General features: G+C 38.4%; 2 protein-coding genes across 2 annotated transcripts in view; both read left to right on the top strand.

Moving 5' to 3' along the window:
• Nucleotides 1-3,483: 3,483 nt before the first annotated feature.
• Nucleotides 3,484-26,379, top strand: part of rad18 (RAD18 E3 ubiquitin protein ligase) — a 40,205-nt gene continuing 17,309 nt past the window's right edge. The window contains exons 1-9 of the mRNA XM_030729986.1: nucleotides 3,484-3,650; nucleotides 5,697-5,775; nucleotides 6,395-6,456; nucleotides 6,712-6,782; nucleotides 13,950-14,371; nucleotides 15,082-15,181; nucleotides 18,366-18,553; nucleotides 19,565-19,635; nucleotides 19,920-19,980. Coding sequence (XP_030585846.1) covers nucleotides 3,588-3,650; nucleotides 5,697-5,775; nucleotides 6,395-6,456; nucleotides 6,712-6,782; nucleotides 13,950-14,371; nucleotides 15,082-15,181; nucleotides 18,366-18,553; nucleotides 19,565-19,635; nucleotides 19,920-19,980 — 1,117 coding nt within the window. The 5' untranslated portion in view covers nucleotides 3,484-3,587. The remainder of the gene's footprint in view (nucleotides 3,651-5,696; nucleotides 5,776-6,394; nucleotides 6,457-6,711; nucleotides 6,783-13,949; nucleotides 14,372-15,081; nucleotides 15,182-18,365; nucleotides 18,554-19,564; nucleotides 19,636-19,919; nucleotides 19,981-26,379) is intronic.
• On the top strand, nucleotides 21,094-25,093 carry LOC115780670 (uncharacterized). The gene is made up of 2 exons (XM_030729985.1): nucleotides 21,094-21,220; nucleotides 22,506-25,093. The coding sequence occupies exons 1-2, from the start codon at nucleotides 21,187-21,189 to the stop codon at nucleotides 24,560-24,562; spliced, it is 2,091 nt and encodes a 696-aa protein (XP_030585845.1). The 5' UTR covers nucleotides 21,094-21,186; the 3' UTR covers nucleotides 24,563-25,093.

The following is a 26,379-nucleotide window of genomic DNA, read 5'->3' as shown; positions in this document are numbered from 1 at the left end:
TAATAGGTGAAACATTGGCCACACAGGAAATTATTTATATATATGCATATGAAGAAAAACAGATAGCCTATTACAGAGGCATGCCCTTTTCCATGACACTTCTTATGATTAATGCTCAACAAAATGTATATATTAAGGTGGTCATTACATCACTGATTATCTGTGATGCAGCACCTGTAATAGTCTCATAGAGGGCTGAATAATTAGTTCAGTGTCACTGGAAACAGGGAAGTGTTTTTCACTCATCGTCAGTGCATATTCAAGGCTGAAATCCAAAAAATTCAATTCAAATCCAAAAAGGTTTCCCCATTATTAGAATTTTGATGTGCACCCCGATTGTATCCTTCCCATTTTGACTGGCTTTTTTAAAAATAGCTCCTAAGTCCATGTGTGTTTTCTCGATATGATTTGTTTCCATATAACGTTGACAACATAAGCAGGACTCATCTGATAAATAGCAGCACGGAACCTTTACAATAGAATTTAATATACAGTTATGATTACAAAACAGACAGCGGTTTATAATGGTGGCAATTTAACACAAGGATAGTTGAAACAGGTTTAGATTTAAGAGCAACATATGTGCATGTCCTGGCAACAATTAAGCCCAAAGTGCAGCCTTACAAAGGTCTTAGTGTCTCGTTAAGGATACATGATCAATGAAATTGGGGCCTGGAATGGCCACAAGCTACAAACTGCCAGCTGGCAAGTCAAATACAGCTCTCTGTTGTACTGATCAAATTGGAAATGTCTCTTTACCGATGCGCTGGCTTTACTTTCAAGGTCAACGTTTTATCTGATAGCTTAATTACTCTGGAGCATTTCCTTTGTTTTTGTCTGTTCTGCAGACACCGGTTTACATTATTTTGAAGCTAAAGTTGTCTGACAGAACTAATTTTATTTTGTCTGCTGGCACAGTACTCCCATAACAGGCAAAGTAAAACACAGTCAGAATAAAATGTCAGAGTTGGAAGATATTTTTAGTTTAACTATTCATTAACCATGGGCAGTACAGGGGTGCAGTGGTTAGCAGTCTCAGCAAGAAGGTCCTGGGTTTTAACCTGGTTTTAACCACCCTCTGTGTGGCATTTGTGTGTTTTTCCTGTGGTTGCATGGGTTCTCTCTGGGCACTCTGGCTTCCTCCCACAGTTCAAAGACGTGCATTGGGCGAGAAGGTCTTGGGTTCAAATCCACCATCTTTCTATGTGGAATTTGCATGTTCTCCCCGTGTCTGTGTGGGTTCTCTCTGGGTAGTCCAGCTTCCTCACACAGTTCAAAGACATGCAGTTAGTGGGGTTAGGTTAACTGGTGATTCTAAATTGCCCAAAGATGCCCATAGGTGAATGTGAGTGCGAATGGTTGTCTGTCTCTCTGTGTTACCCCTTCAACAGGCTGGTGGCCTGTCCAGGGTGTACCCTGCCTCTTTCCCTGAAACAGATAAGTGGAAAAAAAATGGATGGATTCTTTAACCATTATGACTTAAAAGGAAATGCTAACCTTCACGTCTATGTCTAAATGCATTCAGTTAGTGTATGAAACTGTTGACATTTGCAAAAATGCAAAGTCATTTATAGCAGCTATTAAACATAATAAAATATAATACTAATAATGAGAATGGTGTATTCTATTGTGGGCCTCGGGTAAGGCCTTACTAGTTTAAAGTTCAATAAGGGAAACTGTATTAATTTTCTGTGTGCCTGAGGCCTCTGAAAAATCCATGGAACATTTACCAGTTTAAGGACAAGATTGATGCACTTATGCCTTTCCCATCAACAAGTACACAGTCCTGAAAGCAAGCGTCAAAGGCATGAATAACTAGAATAATACAGCTTAGGGCAAACTCAGAACTGGTTGTACCAATTTTTTTTTTTCATACTACACTTGTCATCCAGAATCACTTGTGTTTCTATCATTTGAAAAGTTAAGGCTGTCATGGTGTGGACACCACAAAAGAAGAGTCTGTCCTTTTACATGCACCGCAAGTAAGTCATTTATTTTGTAATACCCATTTTCCACTCTCAGATTTCATGGTTGGAGTTAGCAGTGGTTGTCTTTCCCATTAGCTCCCTCCACTGGAGCCAGAAAAGTGTAATCTTTATGGCTTTTGGATTCTTCAGTGTCCACATATTTTTTTTTTTTTTTTTTTAATTTTCTCATGTGTTTCATGCTTAATCCATCAAATAAATTAAATCAATTTATTCCAGTAGGAACTTTGTTGATGCCACACATTACATATTAGATGTGCTGTATATTACTAAAAGGTATGATATGTTATTACATAATAGCAACAACTGTGCAACACAACCTCATCAATATAGACACACACTCATAAGTGGCAATTTACAGGACTGTTAAGTACAAAGGCAACAACAGACACACACAAAGAGTCTAAAAATCTCCCAAATATGACAATGAGTGAACATTAAATAAAATACTGGTGATCCTCAAACATTGTGATAAAGTATTTCAGGTCACCGGTAACAAAGACTGACTCAAGATTACTTTCTGTGAGCACTCCCTTTTTTTTTTTTTACATGAGGGCCTGCTGCACGTAGCTCTCAGTACCATCAGCTGGGACTTCCCCATGCACAGCCTGCTCCCAGACCACACCGTCCTCCCCCACCACTTCTGTCTGCTAAAGAGAGAGGTGGCTGTGGGAGAGGAGGAAGAGACCACCAGATTGTTCCAGAACAAAGTTGTCCCTGCTGGTGAGGGCTGGATCCCAGTTCTGGGGTTGAGTTGTGGACAGGAGAGGAGGTGTTGGAGCAGCTGTGTGCAGGGGCTGGAGCTGCTGAGAGGTTGATGAAATGAGTCTGGGACTGGCTGACATGCTGGAAGGTCATCTGTACGATTGGTGTCTGACCCTGGCCCTGGCCCTGCCTGGCTCAGCTGCTGTATGGCTGAATAGCCTGGAGCTGCAGTTGATGCTGGGTTACCACTGAGCTGGAGTGGAGGGTCAGCTGTTGGATGTCCACTGAATCTTTGCATCTTATACTACGAATCCTGCAAAGTCTTGCAAACATTAGCTAAACTGAATAATAGCTGATTAAAATTACATACTAAGATTAAACTTACACTAAGATAAAACTATTAAAGCACATTAGAAACGGAAACAAAGTGGGAAAAAAATGCTGTCCATCATATACAGTATTGTAATTATACTGCAGCAAAAAAGTTGTAAAACTGTAAAAATGCTTTGTTTTGCCATTTATTGCTATTTTCTGCAATTCATCAAGCAATAAAATAATATAATATAATATAATATAATATAATATAATATAATATAATATAATATAATATAATATAATATAATATAATATAATATAATATAATATAATGAGAGGCAAAATAAAATTCCTGTAATGTTTCTACAAGTTAACAGTGAAGGCAGATGCATATATCTGATCTAACGTCACCTGAACTCTGACAGAGTGACGCTCCCATCTACAGTCTTCACGTATTTGTGGCTCAGCGGAAGTTGTCAAATTACGTCAGACGCACCCTGTATTGTGAGCGGGACACTCACAGCTGAGCGCCGAATAAAAAAAGAAGGGACTGCGGCTAACTTTCTCAGGAATCTGCGCTTTATGTCGGAAAAAATGGCCTTCGAGATGGAAGCGGATCTACCACCTAGTCTCGCATGTTTGAAAGTAGGTTGTAGTTGTGTTTGATTTCGCATGTTTTGTTGGTATGCCTGCTGTTAGCCCTCAGCTAACTGAAAACCAGAGACAAGAGAAAACCAACTCTCGGCCGTTAACTAACAAACAACGCTGAGCGTGGATTTATATATACAATCGTATTCATCCAGCTCTTTTCTTCATAACTGACTGGTGTAACTGGCTTATGTACAGCTGGTAATAAAACGTTAGCTAACTTTAGAGCTACAGTGCAGCAATGACATAACTCAGTCTAACTTAACTTTAATTTTGATCGCAGCACACAAACTAGAATCCTGCGTGTTTGCTCTTTAACATTAAAAGGAACGCGCTAAAACTTAAACCGCTGAAACAACCCAACCAAACATACAGCACTGTGCAAAAGTTTTGAGCCACCCCTCAGGTCTTTATGTGTTGCTAGAAAAACGGGAAGTAGGTGCAGTGATTTATTGAAACGTGAAAACCTACATGGAAATATAAGGCAAAAACGGGGTTTGTACAATTCTAACAAGCTTGAAAGTCAATATTTGGTATGCCTTTATTCTTCAGCACAGCCTGAACACTCTAAGGCATCTTTATTGTCATTTCTTTAAGTAGTCTTCAGGATATTCAAAGCTCTTCTTTGGTTGTTGGCTGCCTTTTATTCTCTTCTTTGTAAAGATGATTACACGCTACTTCAGTAATGTTGAGGTCTGGGCTCTGGGGAGGCCAATCCATGACAGATTGATTCATTTTGTTTTTTCTGTCCAGGTATGCATTTACTGCATCAGCAGTGTGGGATCATTTTTCAGTGCTGAAAAATAAAACTGTTGTTAATCAGATGTTTTCCAGGTGGTATTGCATGATAGATAAAAATCTGACTTTCCTTTTGTGTGTTTATGATTTAATCAATTTTGACAAGATCACCAACACCACTGGCTGAAATGCAGCCACAGACAAGACAAAGCCTTAACTGTGTTTTACAGATGGCTGTAGACACTCAGATGTTGTACAATACCCCTCTCCTGACCTCCTCTGTACATATTGATAACAGTTTGAACCAAAAATATCTTTGTGACAGCCATCCTTCCATTGAGCCTATTTCTGATAAGGCTTCAGCGAACAATAGGCGGATCAACTGATGGTTCAGATGCATCTCTCAGGTCCTCTGTCAGGCCTTTGCTGATTTCTTTTCCTATTTCATAAGGACATCCAGCAAAGCACAATACTTTGCAAATATGAAAGAAAATTGTTCCTGCTAATTTGTTCAGGCTATGAAGGCATACAACAAGGGGATACTAACAGCTGGTGATGTGTGACCCAAATGGAAACAAATGACTCAACAGAGCATTGCTGGAGCGCTCACCAGTTTGACTCCATGTGACAAGAAGAGCAAATGGTGGATGAAAATTACTGATGTGGTTACATGCTGGCAGAAGAGGACATTAAGTAACTGATTAAAAAGTTTGACCCAAGATGTAACATCCCAGGTAGAAAATATTTTTCAGTTTTATTAGGTGATGATATTGTACAGGATCCTGAAGAGTTACAAAGTTAGGCTACTTTAGTTACTACTGCCAGGCTGTGAAGTAACAAAGTCCTTAAAGATACAATTTAAAATTGGTTCTTTGCTAAGTGTAGACACAACACTGGCTCATCCCTCAAGTTAGGCACATTTTTTATGGTTGAATTATTCATAGGTCAGTGTATTAAGTGGATTAATTAGTGGAGTAACAAGAGGAAAAACATTCCTACAATGACTGGACTGAAAATGAACAACAAAGCAGCCAATGTTCAAAGAAAAAGCCATTCAGAAAGCTGGAGAGCTGTTGCTCAAGAGCACTTTAAAAAATTGCAAGAAAGTCTGATTCCTGTGAACCAAAAATATAAAAAAATAAATGGTGACTCAGAACATGTGCACAGTATTGTACTTTGCGGTCAAAGATCAAGAAAGGACAAGTTTATTTTGCAATTTTGTACAAATATTTGTGTGTGTGTGTGTGTGTGTATGTATAGATATAGTAGTTATTTAAGTGTCTTTTTTTTCTCTCCCATCTACAGAATGTCGATGCCCTGCTTCGGTGTCCTATTTGCTTCGACTTTCTCAATATTTCAATGATGACAAAATGCTCACACAATTGTAAGTAACAGTAGATCAGTTATGATTATAAAAGAAGTGTATGCAGATAAAAAGATCACTGAGTGGCGTTTAGAAATGAACAAAACTGAGCTGCAATTATTTCTGAAAACTGAATTTGAGAAAATCAGCAGTCCTTTTCCTGGTTTATGCACTATATCCCACACATTACAGGGGAAGATTATGAAGTATATTGACATCAATTATTTTTGATGGTCCACCATAACACTACATTGACTGGTGCATATTGATTTTTCTTTTCTTTTTTTTTTTAACTACCGTATTTAAAGTGGGTGAAATCTTATTGTACTCTAGATTTACACACATCATGTGTTTTTTGCGCATCTCCTAGCACTCTCTCTCTCTCACTGTCGCACACAAAATTTGTTTGCTAAATTAAAAAATGTTAACACACATCAAATAGCCTAGAGTGAAATTGGACTGACATAAACTAACTTTACTGATATTGGACAGGGGGACAATCTGTCTGTAAAATCTGTAAAATTCCCCTTTTTTTTAATTGAATGGGTACCACCTGACTTTGATGAAAAAAGGAAGCAGTTCACCTTTTGGGTAATTAATTGAGTGTAACACAGTTTTTTGTTTGCATTTTATTTTGCAGTTTGTTCTCTGTGCATCAGAAAATTTCTTTCTTACAAGCTGCAGTGTCCAGTTTGCAATACAGTAAGTATGAACCTTTTGAATGCATAATTATAGCACCAGACTGGAATTGCATTATTATTAAGGTCAAAGAGAGGTGACATGACAAGAAGTTAATATGCAATTTCCAGTTATCTCACCCCAATAAACCAGTGTTTATAGATATGAATCAATATCAATAAACACTGACTTATGAACTTACTACTATAAAACTGTAACATTGCTAAATATTAGACCCTAGAGCCAGATTTCTTTATATGTCACTTCTTGTTCTTTTAGCAAATGACGGAAGCAGATCTGAGAAACAACCGTTTGTTGGATGACTTGGTCACAAACTTTCAATCTGCAAGGTAACGCACAGCTCAGGACAAATAAGTGTCTATTTCAGACTGTCTTATGTCTGAAATAGATCCTTTTATGCATTTATTTATTAGAGCACACTGCATCACTGCTGGCTGTTTTTAAAAACAATATTAGGAAGAATGATTAAAAAAATTATGGCAAATATAATTTTGCCATAATTTGGCCACCAGTGTATTGTATTGTTAGTGGGGTTAGGTTAACTGGTGATTCTAAATTGGCCATAGGTATGAATGTGAGTATGAATGGTTGTCTGTCTCTCTGTGTTAGCCCTGTGACAGGCTGGCGACCTGTAAAGACTGTACCCCACCTCTCGCCCTGTGGCAGCTGGGATACAGTGAACTCATTGTCAGGTTCAAGAAACCAGTTTGAGATGATTTGAGTTTTGTGACATGGTGCATTATCATGCTGAAAGCAGCTATCAGAAAATGAGTACAATGTGTTCTTAGATAAATCATCTCTGTAACGCCTCTAAGCTATACAAAATGCCACAGCTAGACTCCTTACACATTCTAGTAAGCAAGCTCACAATCCCGCTTTACATTGGCTCCCAGATTTTAGGATTCGCTTTAAAATTCTTGCTTTATAAATAAACTTTACTTACTTACTGTGGTGAGGTGTGTTTTGCTTCAGCCATCTAGACTGGTTTCCTTTTAATTCTTCATCCTGTAGAGGTCGACTAAAGGAGTAATAAAAATTGCAGATGAGATTTCCTCCAAAATCCGTGCAGACCTCTTTACAATGAACACAGGTGCTGTAAACAGCACTCCAATTTGTATTTCATGGTTCTAAGACCTGAAGGGCAAAGAAATGATTGCTGTGGTGATTTCAGTAGATCCCATTGTTATTGGCAAGATTACAAATAGGAAAGCTATTTCAGTTTTTCCTTCAATATAGTATTGAAAAAAACAGTCTAATTGCCTCCCAGTAATCTACTTCTTATTTACAGATTTTCTGTACATCAGATTGGGGATTTTGTTTTCATCAGCTGAGGTCATTCAGAGTTCTCCTTCTATTGTACTTACCTGTGTGTTGTGTAGCTCTAGGGCTGATATGTTTTCATTACACCAGGATATAGAGATGAGGGGCAGTCCAGAGCTGGACTGAAAGAATTTTTAAGGTTTTAATTTAGGTTGGATGTTGTCCTCAAATCTTCTGCTCTAGTGACACAATTTAAAAAAGTGAAAACCTTTCCCTTAATATAGATTGTAAAACAGATTGTTCTGTTATTGCTGACAGCAGCCACATGCTTGCAGTCACAGGCTGATAACTGTTGGTCTGTATTTGTGCTATGGAACAGTTGTTTATAATGCACGCGAGTTACTGTCCAATATCTAAGTACAATAGGTCACTCCAAACTCCAAATTAATTATTCCTTCACGCTATAAATCACGAGATACCCTGCTAACACAAATCTTGTTCAAAAAAAGTGTATAATAATAAGATTTTTTTTCTTTTGTTCATAGCTGTGGAGATAAATGCTTGCAACAGGTAAAGATTAAGTAAATATCTGGATGTTTTATAATTTTATATTCAAGTAGTTACAGTTTCTAATTTACTTCTAACTCTCATATTAGGTACCAAAAATGTATATCTGCTGTAATCGCAGCATTGTGTGCAGTGTGACAGCTACACAATTTGATAAACCCAAAAATAAAAATCAAAGCACCAGTAAAATGACTTGGACTGCATATTTATACAAGAAAGATGAACAATAAAAAAAAATCCACTTCTTGACTACTTCATTAGGTACACTTTGCTAGTAGCAGGTTGGACCCCCTTAATGGCACAGATTCAACAAAGTGCTAGAAACATTCCTCAGAGATTTTGGTCCTTTATGTCATAAAGGGATGGATGTGGTCAGCAACAATGCTCAGGTAGGCTGTGATGGTGCTTATTTGGTGCCAAGCTGCACAAAATGTGCCAAGAAAATATCCCCCACACATCCCACCACCACCAGCCTGATCTGTTGGTACAAGACAGGTTGGAGCCATGCTTTCATGTTGTTTACTCCAAATTCTGACTCTGCCATCCAAATGTCACAGCACAAATTGAGACTCATCAGACCAGGCAACGTTTTTCCAATTTTAGTAATGAGTGGTTATTTGAGTTATTGTTGCCTTTCTATCACCTGAAAGCAGTCTGGCCATTCTCCTCTGACTTCTGACATCAACAAGGGACATTTGTCCAGAGAACTACCGCTCACTGGATATTTTTTTCTTTTTTTTTCTTTTTTGGACCATGCTCTGTAAACCCTAGAGATGTCTGTGTGGGAAAATCCCAGTAGATCATCAGTTTCTGAAATACTCAGACCAGCTCATTTGGCACCAACAGCCATGGCACGCTTAAAGTCACCTTCAGTCACCTTTCTTCCCTATTCTGATGATCAGTTTGAACTTCAGCAGGTCATCTTGACCATGTCGACATGCCTAAATACATTGAGTTGCTACCACGTGATTGGCTGAGGATATATTTGCAAGCACTTGAAGGCATACTTAACAAAGGGGCTGGTGAATTTATGTTCAGATGAGTAGCAAAATAAGGGAAAGGGTAGCGTAAAGTTTAGCAATGTTTTGTACTTTAGAAAGAAACCTTGCAGTTTTCTTGCAGGGACAAATGGACAGAGACTATGGCACCAAATTGTCCCCAGAACATAAAAATGCAACCTTACCTCCTCACTGTAGGGAAAAAGATTCAAGTTTGCCATCTGTCACACCCGTCACATTCATAGCAGTAAAATAACTACATCTGTGAAATGCTTTTCTCTTTTGCTTGGGTTTCCATTTTTTCTGTTAAAAGCTTAAAAAAAAAAAAAACAGGTCTGTCCCAGGTTAAACCTCCTGAACCTCCTAAAGTCAGAATTTTGAGAAAACATTATTGGTCCCTGATTCTATCCTCCTGCTCTGCCGTTGAGTTGAGGGTCATAAACTCTTGTTCGCTGAGAGCGACGCCATGGTGTCATTCTTTTCTAAACAAATAATAATACAAAGGTAGTACAGCATTCATCTCTCGAAGGATGTCTACTTCTACAGATAATCATCTATTAACAGATCCATGTTTTAGGGCATCTTGTAGCAACTACTATTTAAAGTTAGTTGGGAAAAAAAAGCCTGCAAGCCCGATTGTGGCTGTTTCTGTTCTTTAGTGGGCATTGTCCCTCAAATATAAATGAAAAAAACTGCGCCTATAGTCATTAGGATTGTTACTTCAGTGTCTGGGCTGATGCCAATAGAACGTCTGAATGTTGTTATCAGTCAGTCTACCATAATGTTTGTCCCTTCCATCAATCACATCTCTGTTATCAACCCTCTGAAAGGTCTCCCTTCAAACTGTAGCCCTTCTGATCATCACTGTTACGAATGAGTGGGTTAGGCAGCAGCCCTTTCCTTCTCTTTTTAATTTCCTGTTGTCTAGCACTGAGCATCTGATAAATTGGATTTCTTGATTTCCACTCTGTCAAAAATGTTTTTGTGTAAAAATAGACTTGTTTCAATGGGATTCTTCTATTTGCTTTGAAATGGTAGCAATGCTGAGCATTTAGGGATACATCTGCCTATGTAGTTGATGCATTCTCTGGTTCAGCATGTGTTTGGGGATAACTTCCTTCATTCAGATTTATCCCTGTGAAATCAGTGATTGGAGTAGCTCTCTTCTGATGGCCCTAATTTACTGCCATTAAACCAGAGGCCGTTTTTCCTCGAGCAAACCATTAGCTGTTATCTCAGTGCTGCATATTTAGAATGCTGCAGTAGCCAGTTACCTCGCTGCCTTTTGTCTCATTTGTTTATTTGCACATGACAATAAGAGATAAATTGCTAATAAAAGATGCTTAATCATACAATCATACCATGCCCTTTTCTATTATAAATGTAACACATTGACTTCTGGAACTTTGCAGTCTTCTGTTAGAATTAGCCTGCATTTTCATACCCCGAGCACCTGCAGTATATGTTATGCCTTTATATTTGATACAGCAAGATAAATCATCTAGATATACATTTCTCATTCCTACTTCAATACTGTTTAAATTAGATTTTATAGGTTTAGTTTGGATTCATTGTTGAGAGCCCATTTATGAGGCTGTACCATCACATGAAATTGTTAAGTACAAAGGGTGTTGTTTGGCAAAGGTGCGTTGTGCATTGTGTTGCATTGCAGCTTCTTTCAAAGTGAAAGTACTCTAAAACACTACTCATAAGTATTTGAAAGTGGTGAACAGTTTCTGTAGTTTTAAAACCAAAAGCCTTTTCCATTCTGGGTGCAAGATATCATCTGCTCAGAAGTTATACTATTTCACGTCACAATGTGCCGATAGTGTTTTATCACCCAGATTTTTCTGCTGTAGAGCCCTCCTATTGTAGCTTGTGCAGAATCCATTTGTCTTTCTTTAAGTCCAGTCAGATCCGTTATATCCACAGCGACGGCGACTTTATAAAATGCGTTGCAAAGGCTTTGTGTGGAATTCTTCTGATCTCCTGTTCTATAGCTACGGTGTAAGGCTCTAACATCCAGCTTGAAAAAGTGCTGTAGTAGCTATACCTGCCCTTTAAAACCCAATTCTAATTATAAAACGTTAGCCCTCACAATGTAAAGGAAATCAATGATGCAGCTATTTAAATTCAGTAAGTGTTGGGACTTTAAGTAGGTGGTATTGATCTCACAGATCAGTCGGATTGTAAACAAAATGCCTTAGCTTTTCTATTCGTTCCCTCATGCAAACTAAATTCATCCTTTTCCACCAAATGTGTGGAAGTTTTTAACTTGAATTTTTAGTTTTACAATGCTGTGAAAAAGTATTTGCCCCGTTTCTTTTTGTCACACATACACATTTCAGATCATCAAACAAACAAAATGCAGTTTTTATTTAATTCATTAAGGGGGAAAAAAAGTGTGACAAATATGCAAAAAAAAAAAAAAGGAAAAGAAATAAGAAAGGGGGCAAATACTTTTTCACAGCACTGTATGTTATGTGCACAGCTTTCTTAAATAAACTGTTGCTGATATTTTAATGGTAAAGTAATTTATGACCAAAAAAAAAGAACAGTCAGCTACCGCTCAGCCTTGATCTCCAACTCTACCAGCTTATACTGCAGCTGCTGACAGTAGTCCTTTTTTGCTCTGCAGCCTGCACAAGAGTTAGTTAACACCTGCTCCAGGTTCTTGTTTAAGTGCCCTACCAGCTTATAGCAGCTCTCCAAACAATAGAACTGCCATCACCAGCTGCAGTCCAATACTATGGTGTTAGTGTCTTCAAGCATGGGACAAGATCCTCTCCAGCAAAGTAGATGAGGGGTGTTGAGGACCATCACAATAGCAGTCTGGTCAGAGAGCTAGCTGGTAAGGAAATAGGTGACCGGAAGAACCGTAGCTCATGGTCTATCAGTAAAATTCATCATAAATGACATCATTCAGACAGAAAAAAATTAAAAATGCTAAAATAATTTGCAGAATGTACTAGAGAAGGTGAAAACACTGGTAGTGTCTTTGTCACCTTTAGTATAAATTCATACCTACTTATTGTTCAAACTACTGAGAAGAGATTAATTCACATACAGCAGTATGATATTGGACTAATTAACTGACTGATGTTAGTACACTGAAAATTATTTTGGACAGTCTTAAATACAACATTTAAATTTGTGTAATAACAATGTGTAAATTCTACCTACCACAAACCATGTCTGATTTTTAGGCTAAGTTTCCTCAAATAGAGAATATTTTATAATCATAAACCCTTACTAATAGACAACAGTGGTTTTATTGTAATGCCGTCAGTGTCTGTGATATGAAACGATGAGTGCAGAGGGTACCTGTCCTGATGACCGTCCCCGTGCTGGTAAGCTTAGATACGTTAATTGTGAGGCTCAGTATTAATATTCATGAAAAGAGCTTTGGGCATTAACTTGATAGCCAGGTGGTTTAAAGGCATCACACATGGGGAGAAAATACCATTAGCACCAGGTCTGTGGGTTTATTGCCCTACTCTTTCTCCCCACATGTCCCATGTCTCTCAGTATTCACCCTGATTTAAAAAAAAAACAACAAAAAACCCTCCCAAATAATAGATTAATCAGAAAAGAAGCTGGCTTGCTGGTTTCTATTAAGAGAACAAAAATGAACATTACTCACCATCCATCCATCTTCATTACCTCAGGGCCACGGGAATAAGCTGTTTCTATTAGTGTTTTTTCTACTAAATCGAGTGCAAATTTTGAGTATTTGCTGTACATGTTTTTTTTTTTAATTTATAGTGTAGTGAATTTAAATGCAAAGTGTACTAAATATGCAGTTAGATCTTGTTCTGTAAATCGTATGATTTGATCATATGGCTGGTGTCTTCTCTATGGCAAAAAGAAGTAATCTACTTGGTGACATAGTATTTGGACTAATTTGACATTCTAAAGTGAATAACACTTTTAAATGAGGAAGAAACAGTTATGACTGATGGCTGTAACATAAGGTGATAGAACATTAGAACTGTCTAGGTTCTGTTGAGTAACAGTGGAGTAGCAATTTACCTTATTTCACTCTCTCTGTCTCTGTCTGTGTCTACCCATCTGTCTCTCTGTCTTTTGTTCATTTTTGTCCAGCCTATCTACATGCAGTGTTACTGATGAATGTTATTAGAAGAGCTCATTTCTTTGAGGTCTTTGTTGGAGGGAACATCTGTTAGCATCTGTGCATGCATGCGCATGAACCTGCACTAATGTAGACAGAAAGCACAAATAAGTTCTTAAATATGGAAAGCAGAACGTCGCACACCTCGTTGGTTCCATTTTATTGTCAAGTAACGGCCCAGCTGCAATTTGTTTGCTTCCCACATTTCTAAGGCTGCAGCCAAAGTGTCTCCTTTTTCTGGCTCAGTAGAAAAGGAGCAAGATGATTAAGCAGGTGAAGTTTAGCGTCAGAGGACTGGCTTTACTGTCAGCAGCATTTATTCACACTTACTATTTTCTTTTTTCAAACTTTTTCATGGACTGAACGTGATGGTGTTCATTTTTTTTTTTTTTTTGCAGGTGGTTAATTTGTTGCTTTGTGAGAGAAGAATGTGTAGCTTCCTCTATCAGAAAAGGGGGATTTACAGGGGGCATGGCTGTTTACATGTTTTGTATTTTGTCATTCATATATGCTCTGTTTCTTTTTTTTCCTTTTTCCAGGCAACAGTTGTTAAAAGCAAATTTTGACTCTCCTCCAATATCTCCAAAGACCCCTTCATCAGCCGTTAAATGCAAAACTCCAAAGGAGAGGGGCCAGAAGTGTAACAACTCCATGTTGAGTCAGTTTTTCCAAAAGAAGCCTAAAACACCTCCCAGCAAAGAAATCCAGCACAATGGTTCTATCTCTGAGTGGGTTCAGGAGGGGAAAAGACAAACTGCAGGAATCCACAATGGCACTGACCTCCATTCAGGAAATGCTGAGCTTTCAGTGGTTGTGAAAGAAGAACCCATAGATGTGGAGGATGCATCTCCCCAGGGTTTGACGTCATTCAGACTTGAGGACACCTCTCCCAGTATTAGCACTGGAAATGGGATGGCGCACTCCTTGACACCATTAAAAGACATAAAACCCATTATTAAAGGTGCGTCCATTTTAACTGTAGGGTATGCTACGGTCACAGTAGGGAAACGGTTGTTCCAGATCGCAGCATGACCACAATTATTGTGACCCAAGAACGCTGAAAGATGGGGAGGGGACTACTCACAGTTGCCAGTTTCAAAGCGAATTTGGTGCATCAAGTTGGCAAGTCTGTTAAATATCAATGTGCTATCAGTTTGATTGGTCAGATATGATTGATTGATTGGTTAAATTTGCAATTACATGCAATACATTTGTGATAATACGGCGAGTAACTGTGATAGATCGGTGAAAATCACAAATCTCTTGCTGTCTGCATACACAGATATTCATATAAACAAAGTATTTAATATTTGTTTTAAAAATTGTCACCACAGACAGGGTTTAGTCAGTCCACATTGTTTATATTTCTGTTTTTCAAACTGTTGGTGATCCTTACGTTGCATGGTGTAGTAACCCACTTATATTTGTGTGTCAAAGTAATTTGAGTTTTGAGTGGTGATGGCTAAAGGAGCTGTACAGTCGGTGTGTCTTGTTTCAGTTCAGTTCTTCATGTGTCTAATTTGAATTATGAATGAAGTCTTGTAATTGTGCTATGCCATATTAACTGCACCTAGGTGCACTGAACTGCACAACAGTGGAATATAGCCTCATAGCATCTACCGTTATTAACATCATCTTGTGTATCTTGTTTTTGTGTTTGTTTTTTTGCAGTGGAGTGCCCTGTGTGTTCTGTAAGTGTTTCCCAGCATTTTATCAACACACATCTGGACACGTGTCTTACCAGAGGAGACAAGAAGGAAAGCTTGAGGAGGTAAAGTACCCGCTTAATTGATCACTTAAATGAAGACTCTACCTATGTCTCGTCAAACTTTAATGCTCTTTTGAGAGTTAGAAATAAAAGATGATTAATAGATTACTCACACTTAAAATGATAAGAAAGGGGGACTTCTGAGCTGTTAATGTGTTTTTTAATGCTATCTCTGGGGAAGAAGCAAAGTCTGTGTCTTTATAAATATGAGTAGAAATATGATAAGGTTTTAGCAGTTTTGTGTGTGTGTGTGTGTGTTTGGGGGGGGTCTCTTCAAGTTGAGGAAATTGTAGCAAAGAGAGGTCACGCAAGATCAGTCATTTCTGAAGGTGAAAGATCTCTGGAGCTTGAAGCAAAAGCTCCAGAGACTACCATGACCTGGATGACTGAGAACCTACACAGATGAAGGCGAATGATGTGATATCCTAAGATATGAGAGATCCTGGATATCCAAGATAGCAAACACAATAAACTGCCATCAGAAGTGGTAATACTGTCATTCTCTAGATATAGAGGAAAAAGCAAAACTGCTGCCATTATCTCCAAGCTCACCAGCAACCCTCTCTTGGTAACACTGGATCTGTCTTTTCAAAGACTTTTCCCTGAATGAATAAGACTAGCTGTTTGTCACTGTGTAATTCCTTTTAAAACATAACATATAAAGTTACAGTATTTTAACTGCCATGACCATTGCACAGTAGATCATGTGTAGCCTAACACTGAGCTTTTTTTTGGTGAACTTGAGATTTATTTTTAAACTGAAAATGCCCCTTGTGCTTCAAGTGAACAGGTACCATGTGGAGTTATGTTTACACGGCATATTTGTTTAATCTTGTGTGTATCTCCCCACGGACCGCAGATGGAAATTAGCTTGTAGCTAAATCTCTTTTTCTCTTATGAGATCAAAGTTTTTTTGTGCAAGGATCCTAACAAAAATGCATAAATAAATAAAACTAAAGTAAACAGTTTTGTTTTTCTAAATGTGATACAATTACAAAAAAAGTTTGTGAAAAAAAAACGCTTATTTATGTAATGTGGTCTGGTGTTCGTGTAAGTTGATTACAGACAGTCTGACTTAAATACATAATACTCATGAACAGTTCATGTCCATATTGTAATTACTCACGGTCCAGGCAAGAAAAATTGAGTGAACTCGAATTTAGTGCCTCATAGTGCCTCCTTCACATGCAAATACCTCCATTAAATGATTCCTGTAGTATCACACACCATCTCCTACAAAAAGGTTTCAGCTCATCTGTATTTATGGGATGTCTGGATTAAACAGCCCACTTCAGGTCACGCCACAGCATCGCAACTGGGTTATAGTCAGGACTCCTAAACATGAATTTTTTTCTTTCCCTCTTTTCTTTTTTTTATTTAACCAGTCTGTTATTGATTTTATATATGTGCCAGTGGTTGCTGTTTTGTGCCATTACTGAACATCCTTGAAACTTTAGGGCAGTGCCTCCTGCACTGGTACAAATTTGGTACAATTTTGAATTTCCTTTTCATTCAAAGGTTGCAGGCATCCAGAACCCGAGGTAGCCAAGTAGCCTTAAACTATAATATTCCCACCAATGATTTAAGGTTGATATGGAACATAAGATATGTTTTTTTGCTTTGCTTTTCTTCTTTTCTTGTATTGTTTTTTCTTTTAAAACATTGGTTTCTTTTGTGATTTCTTCCTTGAAGACCATTGTTGTTCATTTTTTTTCTTACAATAGAAACATGAACAAAGATTTTCACAGCTTGTTTAGACTTCTGGAGATTTCTGGTGTTTCACTGTCACCGTTGGGCTCATACCTATTCTTAGGGAGAGTAGCAACAGTCATGAATTTCTTGAGCTCTTATAAAAATCTGCCGTGTTGTGGTTTGATGTCACAGGTGCTATGAATATTTTGTAGCCTTTTCCATCTTTGTGCATCTCTGTAAAGCTTCTCAAATGTCCTGTTAATGTTGCTGTGATTGAGGTTTGCCTCACACCAAGCAATATTTCTTCAGAGGAGCAATTTGGGAATAACTAAGGCCTCACATTAGGGAAAACAGTGGTTGGAGACTGTGGCACAATCAAAATTATTGCAACCGTGTGCAATTAACTTGTGATCTTGTTGCCTTTGAAATGATTGCTTTGATGTTGGGGACCAGGTCAGCGACCACTCGCAGTCAGTTGCTGTCTTCAAAGCAACCCTGGTGAGTCAAAACGGCAACAAGACATCACTCAGAGTTTGCGATTGAATGGGGGTCAAGTTGGAAATTGCATGCAATCTGTTTGTTAAAAATCGCAACTCTGTTGCCATCTACGTTCACACAAATTCACATCAAACAGAAATTTCCAGACAGTACCTTGTTGATCTGAAACAGAAAATTAGAAATTCCTCCACAGATAGTGAAGTAGTTGCTGCAGGTTGGCGATTTAACTGCAGAATGACACAGGTGCTCGGCAACATTGCTCTCTTGAATATATCCAGAATACAACCAACTGGCAACCAGGCAAGTCCTGTCCCCTGTTGCTAGGAAACACGTCACAGACGAATTGCACTCATCAGTGCAGACTGCTGATTGATTGGAAAATGCTGGAAATCTGCATATTGAAATTAGACAAGTCATTTGCAAACCTTTGCCAGTCTGAGAGTGATTGTGGTCAGTCTGAGTGGGACCGTGATTGATTGGAGACAGGTTACCACCCACCAAGTGACCTGTGCAATTGTTTTGTGATCAAAAGTGGTCACCTGGAGGTTGAGGATGTTGCACACAATGAGTCTGTCAGTTTGTTCAGTCAAGTCATTTAAAGCATATTTTTCTGTGTGCTTCTTGTAAGTCAGATTGTGATTTTGTGTAATTGGGAATTATGTGAAGGCCAGACCAAATTCTGCGTATTGCTTATTATGCTTATAAAAATGCTATATTGCAAAGTATTAGCCTTTTGTTTAGTGCGGAAAGATATTCATTTCATACCTAATTTGAGTAAATATTGAATCTCGTATTAAAACATTGGAACTAATCAAATGGTGATATAGTACAGTTTTTTTTTTATTATCAGTATACAATATAAAAATGCTGCTTATGTTCAAGAACATTTAGTAGTGTTGTAGATTTTTATTGCAGCTTAGCACAGAAATGCATTCCAAGCAATAAAATGTCACATCTGCTGATTACTGAAAATAAACAGTCGTTTTATTTGTTTCAGCTCTCTTGGCCAGAAGAGGCGTCCAATGCCAAAGTTGGTGTACAACCTACTTTCGGTGCAGGAGCTCAAGAGGAGGCTGAGAGAATGCCATCTGTCAGTGCAGGGTTCTCGGGACCAGCTGATCAAAAGGCACCAAGGTTTTGTCTACTTATACAATGCCCAGTGTGACTCTCTAAACCCAAAATCAGGTGAGAGGATTTGGTTTGTCTTTATTAAAATAAAATTGGGGGGGGGGGGGGGGGGGGGGGAGCAAGCAAACAATACAGATATTGATATCACAGTCTAGATATGTCAACACACCATGACTTTCATCGCACAACAAAAGAAGTGGATTGTATAGGATGTTGTCCAGTGTCCCCTGAAACGAGAAGTGTTTGCATTTATTCAAATAGCTGCACTTGAAAGTGGTGCAATGTTGTTTACAAAACAGGAAAACAATCATATAATTGCTCTCAGTGGTGCACTTGTTGCCCTATTAGCTGTATAGCAAATGAGAGGAGGGAGTGTGCTAGCCTGTGCCTATGCTCTTCATTATACCAGACGTTGCCATGCGTGGACATATTGGCAGGTGCTCAAGCCAAAAAAAAAGGACACGTACGTATTCAGAACTACAATCCCCAGAACATTTGGGGTGCTGTGTAAAATGTGAATAAAAACAAAATGGAATGATTTGTAAATTTCGTAAAACTCATATTTTATTCACAAAAGAACATGGAAAACATATTAAATGTTTTAGCAAAGAAGATCCAGGACTGCTGAGCAGCTAGAATCCTGTCAGACAAGAATGGGATGCCATTCCTCTCCCAAAAGTCCAGCACTGAGTTTCCTCAATTCCCAGACATTTACTGAATGTTGATTTTTGGAGCCAGAAATTAACACTCAACCAGCAAAATCAGATTCAACCAGTGTATCACTCTGCATTCACTTCAGTAAACAGGAAGGATGTGTAACAGACTTTTTTGTATTCAAACTGAAATTTGTGATAGTACAAATCTTTTACATTTTTCCCATGAAACATGAAGAAAAAATGGTTTTGCTGACACTTACCCTTACAAGTTGTTTTTCTTCTCTGGAGTACCTCCGTTTTGCACTGCCACCTCATGGGTCAAACCTTGTATGTGATTGATGGCATATTTCATGTAACAGGCAACATTTGCCATCTCACACCAAATAAAGATTCCTCTTTCATCTATCAACAGCTGAAGAAATTGCCAAAGAGGTAGAGGCCAGTGAGAAGATCAGAAATCAATTGCAGGGGAAGCCCAAGCCAGTAAGTATTAAGTGCTTAATGAGAACGTGTGCCAAAAAAAGTAAGAAGATATTCGTTTATTAGAAATAATGAATATGAAAATTTTTTTGCCAATCAGTCAATGAGAATGAGTCATTTGTAGAAGGAAAGCAGAACTTTGCTAAACAAATCCTGGCTTGAAAAAGGCCAGATTAGTTCAGCTTCTTTACAAATATTGCAACATTGCTGGGGGTTTTTTTTTGTTGTTGTTTTTTTTCATTGATGGTTAATATAAATGTATGTGTGTCTAATTAATCCTCTTCCAGGTCATGGTTTTCTCAAAGAATCCGTCTGCAAAAGAGATTGAAGACATGCATTCAAATTACAGTAAGTTTTTTTTTTGTTTGTTTTCCCTCCAGATGCTTTCATGTGCTGACACATTACATGCAGGACTCACACAGAGCCACTTTCAAAGTCAATTTAAAAAAAAAGAATTCAGTGCTTTCAAAGATATTCCAGCAGCAAGTCTTCTTTCTAATTGTCCTGCATACAGCAGTAGAGCTGAGTAATATTGCTGTAGGATATATTTTAGTTTAAATCTACACAATTAATTATTTGTGAATAATAACACATTTAGTTACAATAAAGTTTGATCATTTAAAAAAAAAAAAAAGTCTGAGTCCTGTTGATTCTATATGTTTACTTTACCAAGGGAAAAAGTAAAATTGACACACTCTGGCCAATAACTGAGTAGTCATAATGTTTGGATGCTGTCTTTTGTAGCAAAAGGAAGACCAGAAAATATGACTTGCATGAACAGCACACATGGGAAGAACTGTGCAAAAGTCTTGAACAACCCCTCATTTCTTTAAATTTTTCCAGGAAAATGGGAAATTAAATGCAGCAACTTATTGAAACATGTGCGATCATACATGGAAACACAGTTTATGAGGCAAAAATAACATCTGTATCATTCTAAACAGGTTGAAAGTCAATATTTTGTGTGACCAACTTTATTCTTCAGCACAGCCTGAACTCTCTTAGGCAGCTTTCTTGTCATTTCTTTAAGTAGTCTTCAGGAATAGTTCGCCAGGCTTCTCGAAGGACATTCAAAGCTCTTCTTTGGATGTTGGCTGCCTTTGGTTCTGTTCTCTGTCACAGGGTTCGTACGGGTGCTGGAAATCCTTGAAAATGCTTGAATTTTAATGTTGTCCTTTCAAGGTTTGAAAAGTGCTTGAATTTTGGATATCGTGCTTGAAAGTGCTTGGAAATGTAACTTTATTTCTTTTACAACAAATAACTCTGTTACTGAATAGGTCTCTTACGAGATGGATAAATAAAAATGAGTCGGAAAGTGTAAACTGAAAATTTCTCCGCCTCAGCCTGGCTTGCACATCTGCGCATGACCTGTCAGTCTGTTTGTGACCCCGCCCCCCCGAAGACGGGGGAGTTGAGTGCGCAAACATGCCGGGAGGTTGCCGTTTTAATGAGTCTTGGCTGGAAATTGACAAATACAAATTATGGCTAACAGAAGGACCACATCCACGAGTAGCCTCCTGCAAAATTTGCAAAAAGAATTTGCAACTTTTCACAATGGGGGAGTCTGCACTGTCGAGTCACATGAAAGGTAAGTCCTAGTAGAATTTTCGAGTATGTACACGTTACACAGTAATGCTGATTTGTTTATGCCCGCTAGCTAGCGAATTCGTTGTGTGTGATGCACTGTGACACCGCTAGTATAGCATGTTACTTGTGACATGGTAATTTATGGGCTACTTAGTGAGCTTAGCCGACATTACTTAACAGTAACAGTAACGTTAGTTACAGTGATCCCTCGCTTATCACGGTTCCAGAGACCCCCACGATAGGTGAAAATCTGCGAAGTAGCGGTGTTATATTTAAGTTGTTACAGACCAAAAAGAAGAATACTAGTATTACTTTATATTTTAATGCATTTTGAAATCTGAAGATTTTTTTTCAAGTATTAACTTGGTTCCTTAGGCAACACCTGGGGTTTTGCTACTGTAAATGGGTTGTGATAAGGAATACTAGGGGCAATCTTTGTGCTAAGGAGGTTTTAAACTCCTGTGTATTCAGTGGTTGAGTACAGGCCTATTTCTGCTAGCTACTCCCAAGCTTCTTGTTCATCTAATGTTTGACTTAAGCTGAGCAGCACAGTGCTGACAGAAAACATAATGTCTTTATCTAATAAAGGCTAGATAATACTTAAAGGCAATTTTCTTCTTGTTTTCACTTCAGTGTGTTATTAGGAGAAAGTAATGGTAATAAGGAGGGCTGATCCAACTGGACACAAAGAATGTTCACTTTAGGAGCTACTGATGCTCAAGTTTCTCGACATTTTCTCAAAACCTGTTTGTGGTGAGCATCTACATATCAAACAACTTAAAAAACAGAAATGGCTTCAAGTTCACATTGAGGCCTGTGCGACTCAGTCAGCCACGAGCCAGGGATTGTTGCAATACAATGTGCAATGTATGCACTGCCCTCCACTCCAGTACACAAAAGTATATCCATTTTCTCATAAGAAGAATAAATTAAGGCCACATGCTCATAAGGGAGGTGGACAGTACATTATAATTGTAAATAATATTACAGATAGATGAAATAAATAAATATAAGGTTGCTTGTGAATTGTCATTCTTCTGTGTTGAAGTGAGTTGTATGTAATGTATATAATGTAAGTATGTAATTTGGTCAAAGTCTCTCCCAATTAGTGCTACTCTCCATGCCATGCCTGTACATCATGTTATTAGTAGAAAGAGATTCAACACTTTAAAGGTGATTATTTAGGACTTCAACAATAATACAGACAGCAACATAGTTAAGCATCTTACTGATAGTTGTATTGAGAATGAACCTAACATTTCCCTCCTATTTTTGGTGCTCTATAGGAAAGAAGCATCAATATTTGATGAGAAGACTTATGAATCCAGGTCCTACAGTGGGGGATTTTTTCCAGTGGACAAACAACACCTCAAACAGCACAGCTACGTCCACATCAACACCCAACAGAGTGGAGAGTGACAGTGCTGTGGAAGCAGCCAGCGGAGTAGCAGCAGGAGTTGCCCCTCTACCACCCACAGAGTCCACTAATCCACATCAGACTACCACCAGGACCACAAGCACCATAACATCATTTGTTACCTCGAATTCAACACTAAAAGCAGAAATTTGCTGGGCAGCAAAAGTTGTAACCAGCCACTATTCATACAAATCATGTGAGAATGTAGGGGACGTTTTCAGAACCATGTTCTCTGACAGTGACATAGCAAAGCAGTTTACTGGAGGGGAGCGAAAAGTAGCGTATCTCACCACGTTTGGGATTGCTCCTCATTTCTCTTCCTTAATGAAAGCTAATGCCAAGAAAGAGTCTGAATATGTACTTCTTTTTGATGAAAGTCTGAATAGGGAAATTAAGAAATGTCAGCTTGACATGCACATGAGATTCTGGAGTGATAACCAAGTAAACTCACGGTACCTGACATCATTTTTCATGGGCCACCACACTGCAGAACATATGTATGAGAAGATTGAAAAAGTGTGTTCTGATATAGGCTTCCAGAACTTGATTCAGCTGTCGATGGATGGCCCAAATGTGAATTGGAAGACCTTCTCACTGGCCCAGCAGAACATTGAACAACAAACAGGCAAAAAAATGTTAAATATTGGAAGTTGTGGTTTGCATATACTACACAATGCCTTCAGAGCAGGGTGTGCATCCACAGACTGGGATCTGGGAAATGCTCTGTCCAGCCTTAAATGGCTATTCAAGGATGTTCCAGCTCGTAGGGAAGACTATACGAAAGTGACTGGTTCCACATCCTTTCCACTTGATTTCTGTAATCATCGATGGCTGGAAAATATAGAAGTGGCTGAGCGTGCCCTTCAGATCTTGCCCTCTCTGCAAATGTACATCAGTGCTGCCAAAACTAAAACTGTAACAGAGCCAATTACAAAGTCTTTCAAAACTGCTCAAATGATTTTGCAAGATGAACTCTTCCCAGCAAAGCTCAACTTCTTTCTCATGGTGGCTAGGGAAATCACGCCATTTTTAAAGTTATACCAGACTGACAAACCCATGCTGCCATTTATGTGCAGTGATCTCACAAATACGATGAGAAGTTTAATGGAGAAGTTCATCAAGCCCAGTGTCATGAAGAATGCAACTACCCCTATAAAGCTTCTTCAAGTTGACTATGCTGATCCAGTCAACCACATGGATGTCACCAAACTAAGAGTTGGATTTGTCACAGAACGAGCTCTAGAGGAGCACATGAAGAAGAAATCAGAAGCTGAGAAGCCAAGGCTGGAATTCAGGCAGAACTGCAAGCTGTTTTTGCTGAAAATGGTCGCCAAGCTCTTTGAAAAGGCACCACTTAAGTATCCTCTTGTGAGAAGCCTGTCAGTTTTGGATCCAAGGGTGCTCCTCGAGAGCAAAGATGTAAGTACCCGAAAACTCACCACTATTCTACGACTCCTTGTGGAAGCTGGCCGTATTGAAGAAATGTGCTGTGATGAAATTCTGAGGGAGTTTGGTCACTTTCATGACAACAGCATGATTTCGGCATCAGATTCTTTCAGGAACTTCAACCCACAAAGCGAAAGGTTGGATGAATTTTACCATGGACATTTATCCAACAAACCAGACTTTCACCACCTATGGAGGGTATTAAAACTCGTCTTAGTCCTCTCACATGGTCAAGCCTCTGTTGAAAGAGGTTTTTCTGTTAACAAGGAGGTGATGGTTGAGAACCTTAAGGAGCATTCACTGATTGCTCAGCGGATCATTATTGACCATGTGAACCATATTGGAGGTTTGCTCAACATAGTGTACACAAAGGAGCTACTCCTGTCTGCAGCTGCTGCCAGGCAGAAGTATCACATCTATCTTGATGAACAAAAACGTCTAAAGCATGATGAACAAAAAGCACAGAAGAGGAAAGGATGAGATAACAGAGATGAAAGCCAAAAAGAAGAGAATGGAGGAGGATATGAGGGCTCTCCTAAAGTCTGCTGATCGGAATGCAGAAAAAGCTGAGTCGGAAGGAAAACTGTACTTCATCTCAAAATCCAATGGACTTCGAAGAGCTGCAAACAAAAAGGAAAAAAGTCTGGAGGATTTGGAAAAACAGCTAACTGACAAACTCAAGGAACTGAAAGACACTTCTTAATAGGCCCCACCCTTTTTGGCTTTACTATGCAGTATTTTGTTGTCTGGTTCAGTTTTGTTTGTTTTTGAACATAAAGGGATAAATACCTCTGACAAGTTGATTTGTTCACATTTGCACATAATGTTTAGGTGAAATATGCATTTTGAGTTTATGCACTATATGTATGCGATAACTTTTTGCCTCTGCAGTATTTTGTTTTGTGGGTTTTTTTTGTTTTTTTGTTTACAGAAAGGAAAAAAGGACATTCAGATCAACCTAAGATTTAATTTGCACATGGTCTTACAGAGATAATGTGAAGTGAAATGTGTATTTTTGAGTTTATGCAATATATATATATATATATTCATATAAAGCTATTTTTTGCCCTACCAGGTTGCCCCATATTTTTTGCACTATTGAGTCTTTAATTGCAGTCAAGTCAAGTTTATTTATATAGCACATTTAAAACAACAACGTTGACCAGAGTGCTGCACATTAAAGTATATAACCCCAAGAACTCCACTTAAATCAGAAAATCTGCACAAACACAACGTTAAAAGACAATAAATAAGCTAAAATAAATTAAAAAATGCCATAAAAAGCCATTGTCTTAAGGGAGGTAGCACTGTAGCCAAATGCCAAGGAAAAGAAATGTGTTTTTAGTAAAGACTTAAATGTATGTATCATCTGAGCTGTGCGTATATGGAGAGGTAGATTATTCCATAGTTTTCGTGCTGCTGCTGCAGAAGCTCGATCATCTCTCTCTGTTTCAATGTAGTTTTAGGCCTCTTTAAGAGCAGCTGGTTAGAGGACCTCAAAGCTCTTACAGGTGTGTGACTGTGAACAGCTCAGATACAAAGGTGCCAGTTTAAGGCTTTAAAAGTAAGCAATAAAATCTTAAAATCGATTCTTAAATGGACAGGGAGCCAGGGAAGGAATGGCATGACCTGGGTAATCATGCTTTTTTTTTATACCAGTTAAAAGATGCGCTGCTGCATTCTGGACTACCTGTAGGTGGCACATAGTTGAAAAATCTATGCCAAAGTACAGGGAATTACAGTAATCCAGGGGGAGAAGTGATAAAAGCATGAATAACTTTTTCCAGGTCCTGTTGCGGAAGATAAGGTTTTACCTTAGCAATTACTCTGAGTTGATAAAAACTAATTTTAGTAACAGCACTTATTTGCTTTAAAACAGCTATCAAAAATAACACCCAGATTTTTTACAGCAGCATGACAGTGGAGAGTCAAATGACTCAGACTCTTATATTTCACATATTTATTTAAAGTGAAGTTGTTTGTCAAGTGACTTATGGTGTAATACCATGTATTTAATGTGATGAAGAAAAACGCGAAATAATTTTGAGTATGTTATATTTTTATAAATATATATCACAATGGTAATGTGCTGGAAAAACTTGAAAATGGGCCTTGAATGTGCTTGAAAAGTGCTTGAATTGGAACCTGGAAAAAGTGTACGAACCCTGCTGTCAAGATGATCCCACACTGCTGTAGTAATGTTGAGGTCCGGGCTCTGGGGAGGCCGATCCATAACTGATAGTGTTCCATTCTGTGTTTTTCTATCCAGGTACGATTCGAATGCATTGGCAGTGTGT

Source organism: Archocentrus centrarchus, chromosome 5 (assembly GCF_007364275.1).
Source record: "Archocentrus centrarchus isolate MPI-CPG fArcCen1 chromosome 5, fArcCen1, whole genome shotgun sequence".
NCBI classification, from domain to species: domain Eukaryota; kingdom Metazoa; phylum Chordata; class Actinopteri; order Cichliformes; family Cichlidae; genus Archocentrus; species Archocentrus centrarchus.
Note: the sequence above shows the minus strand (reverse complement) of the source record. Positions and strands in the feature narration are given on the sequence as shown.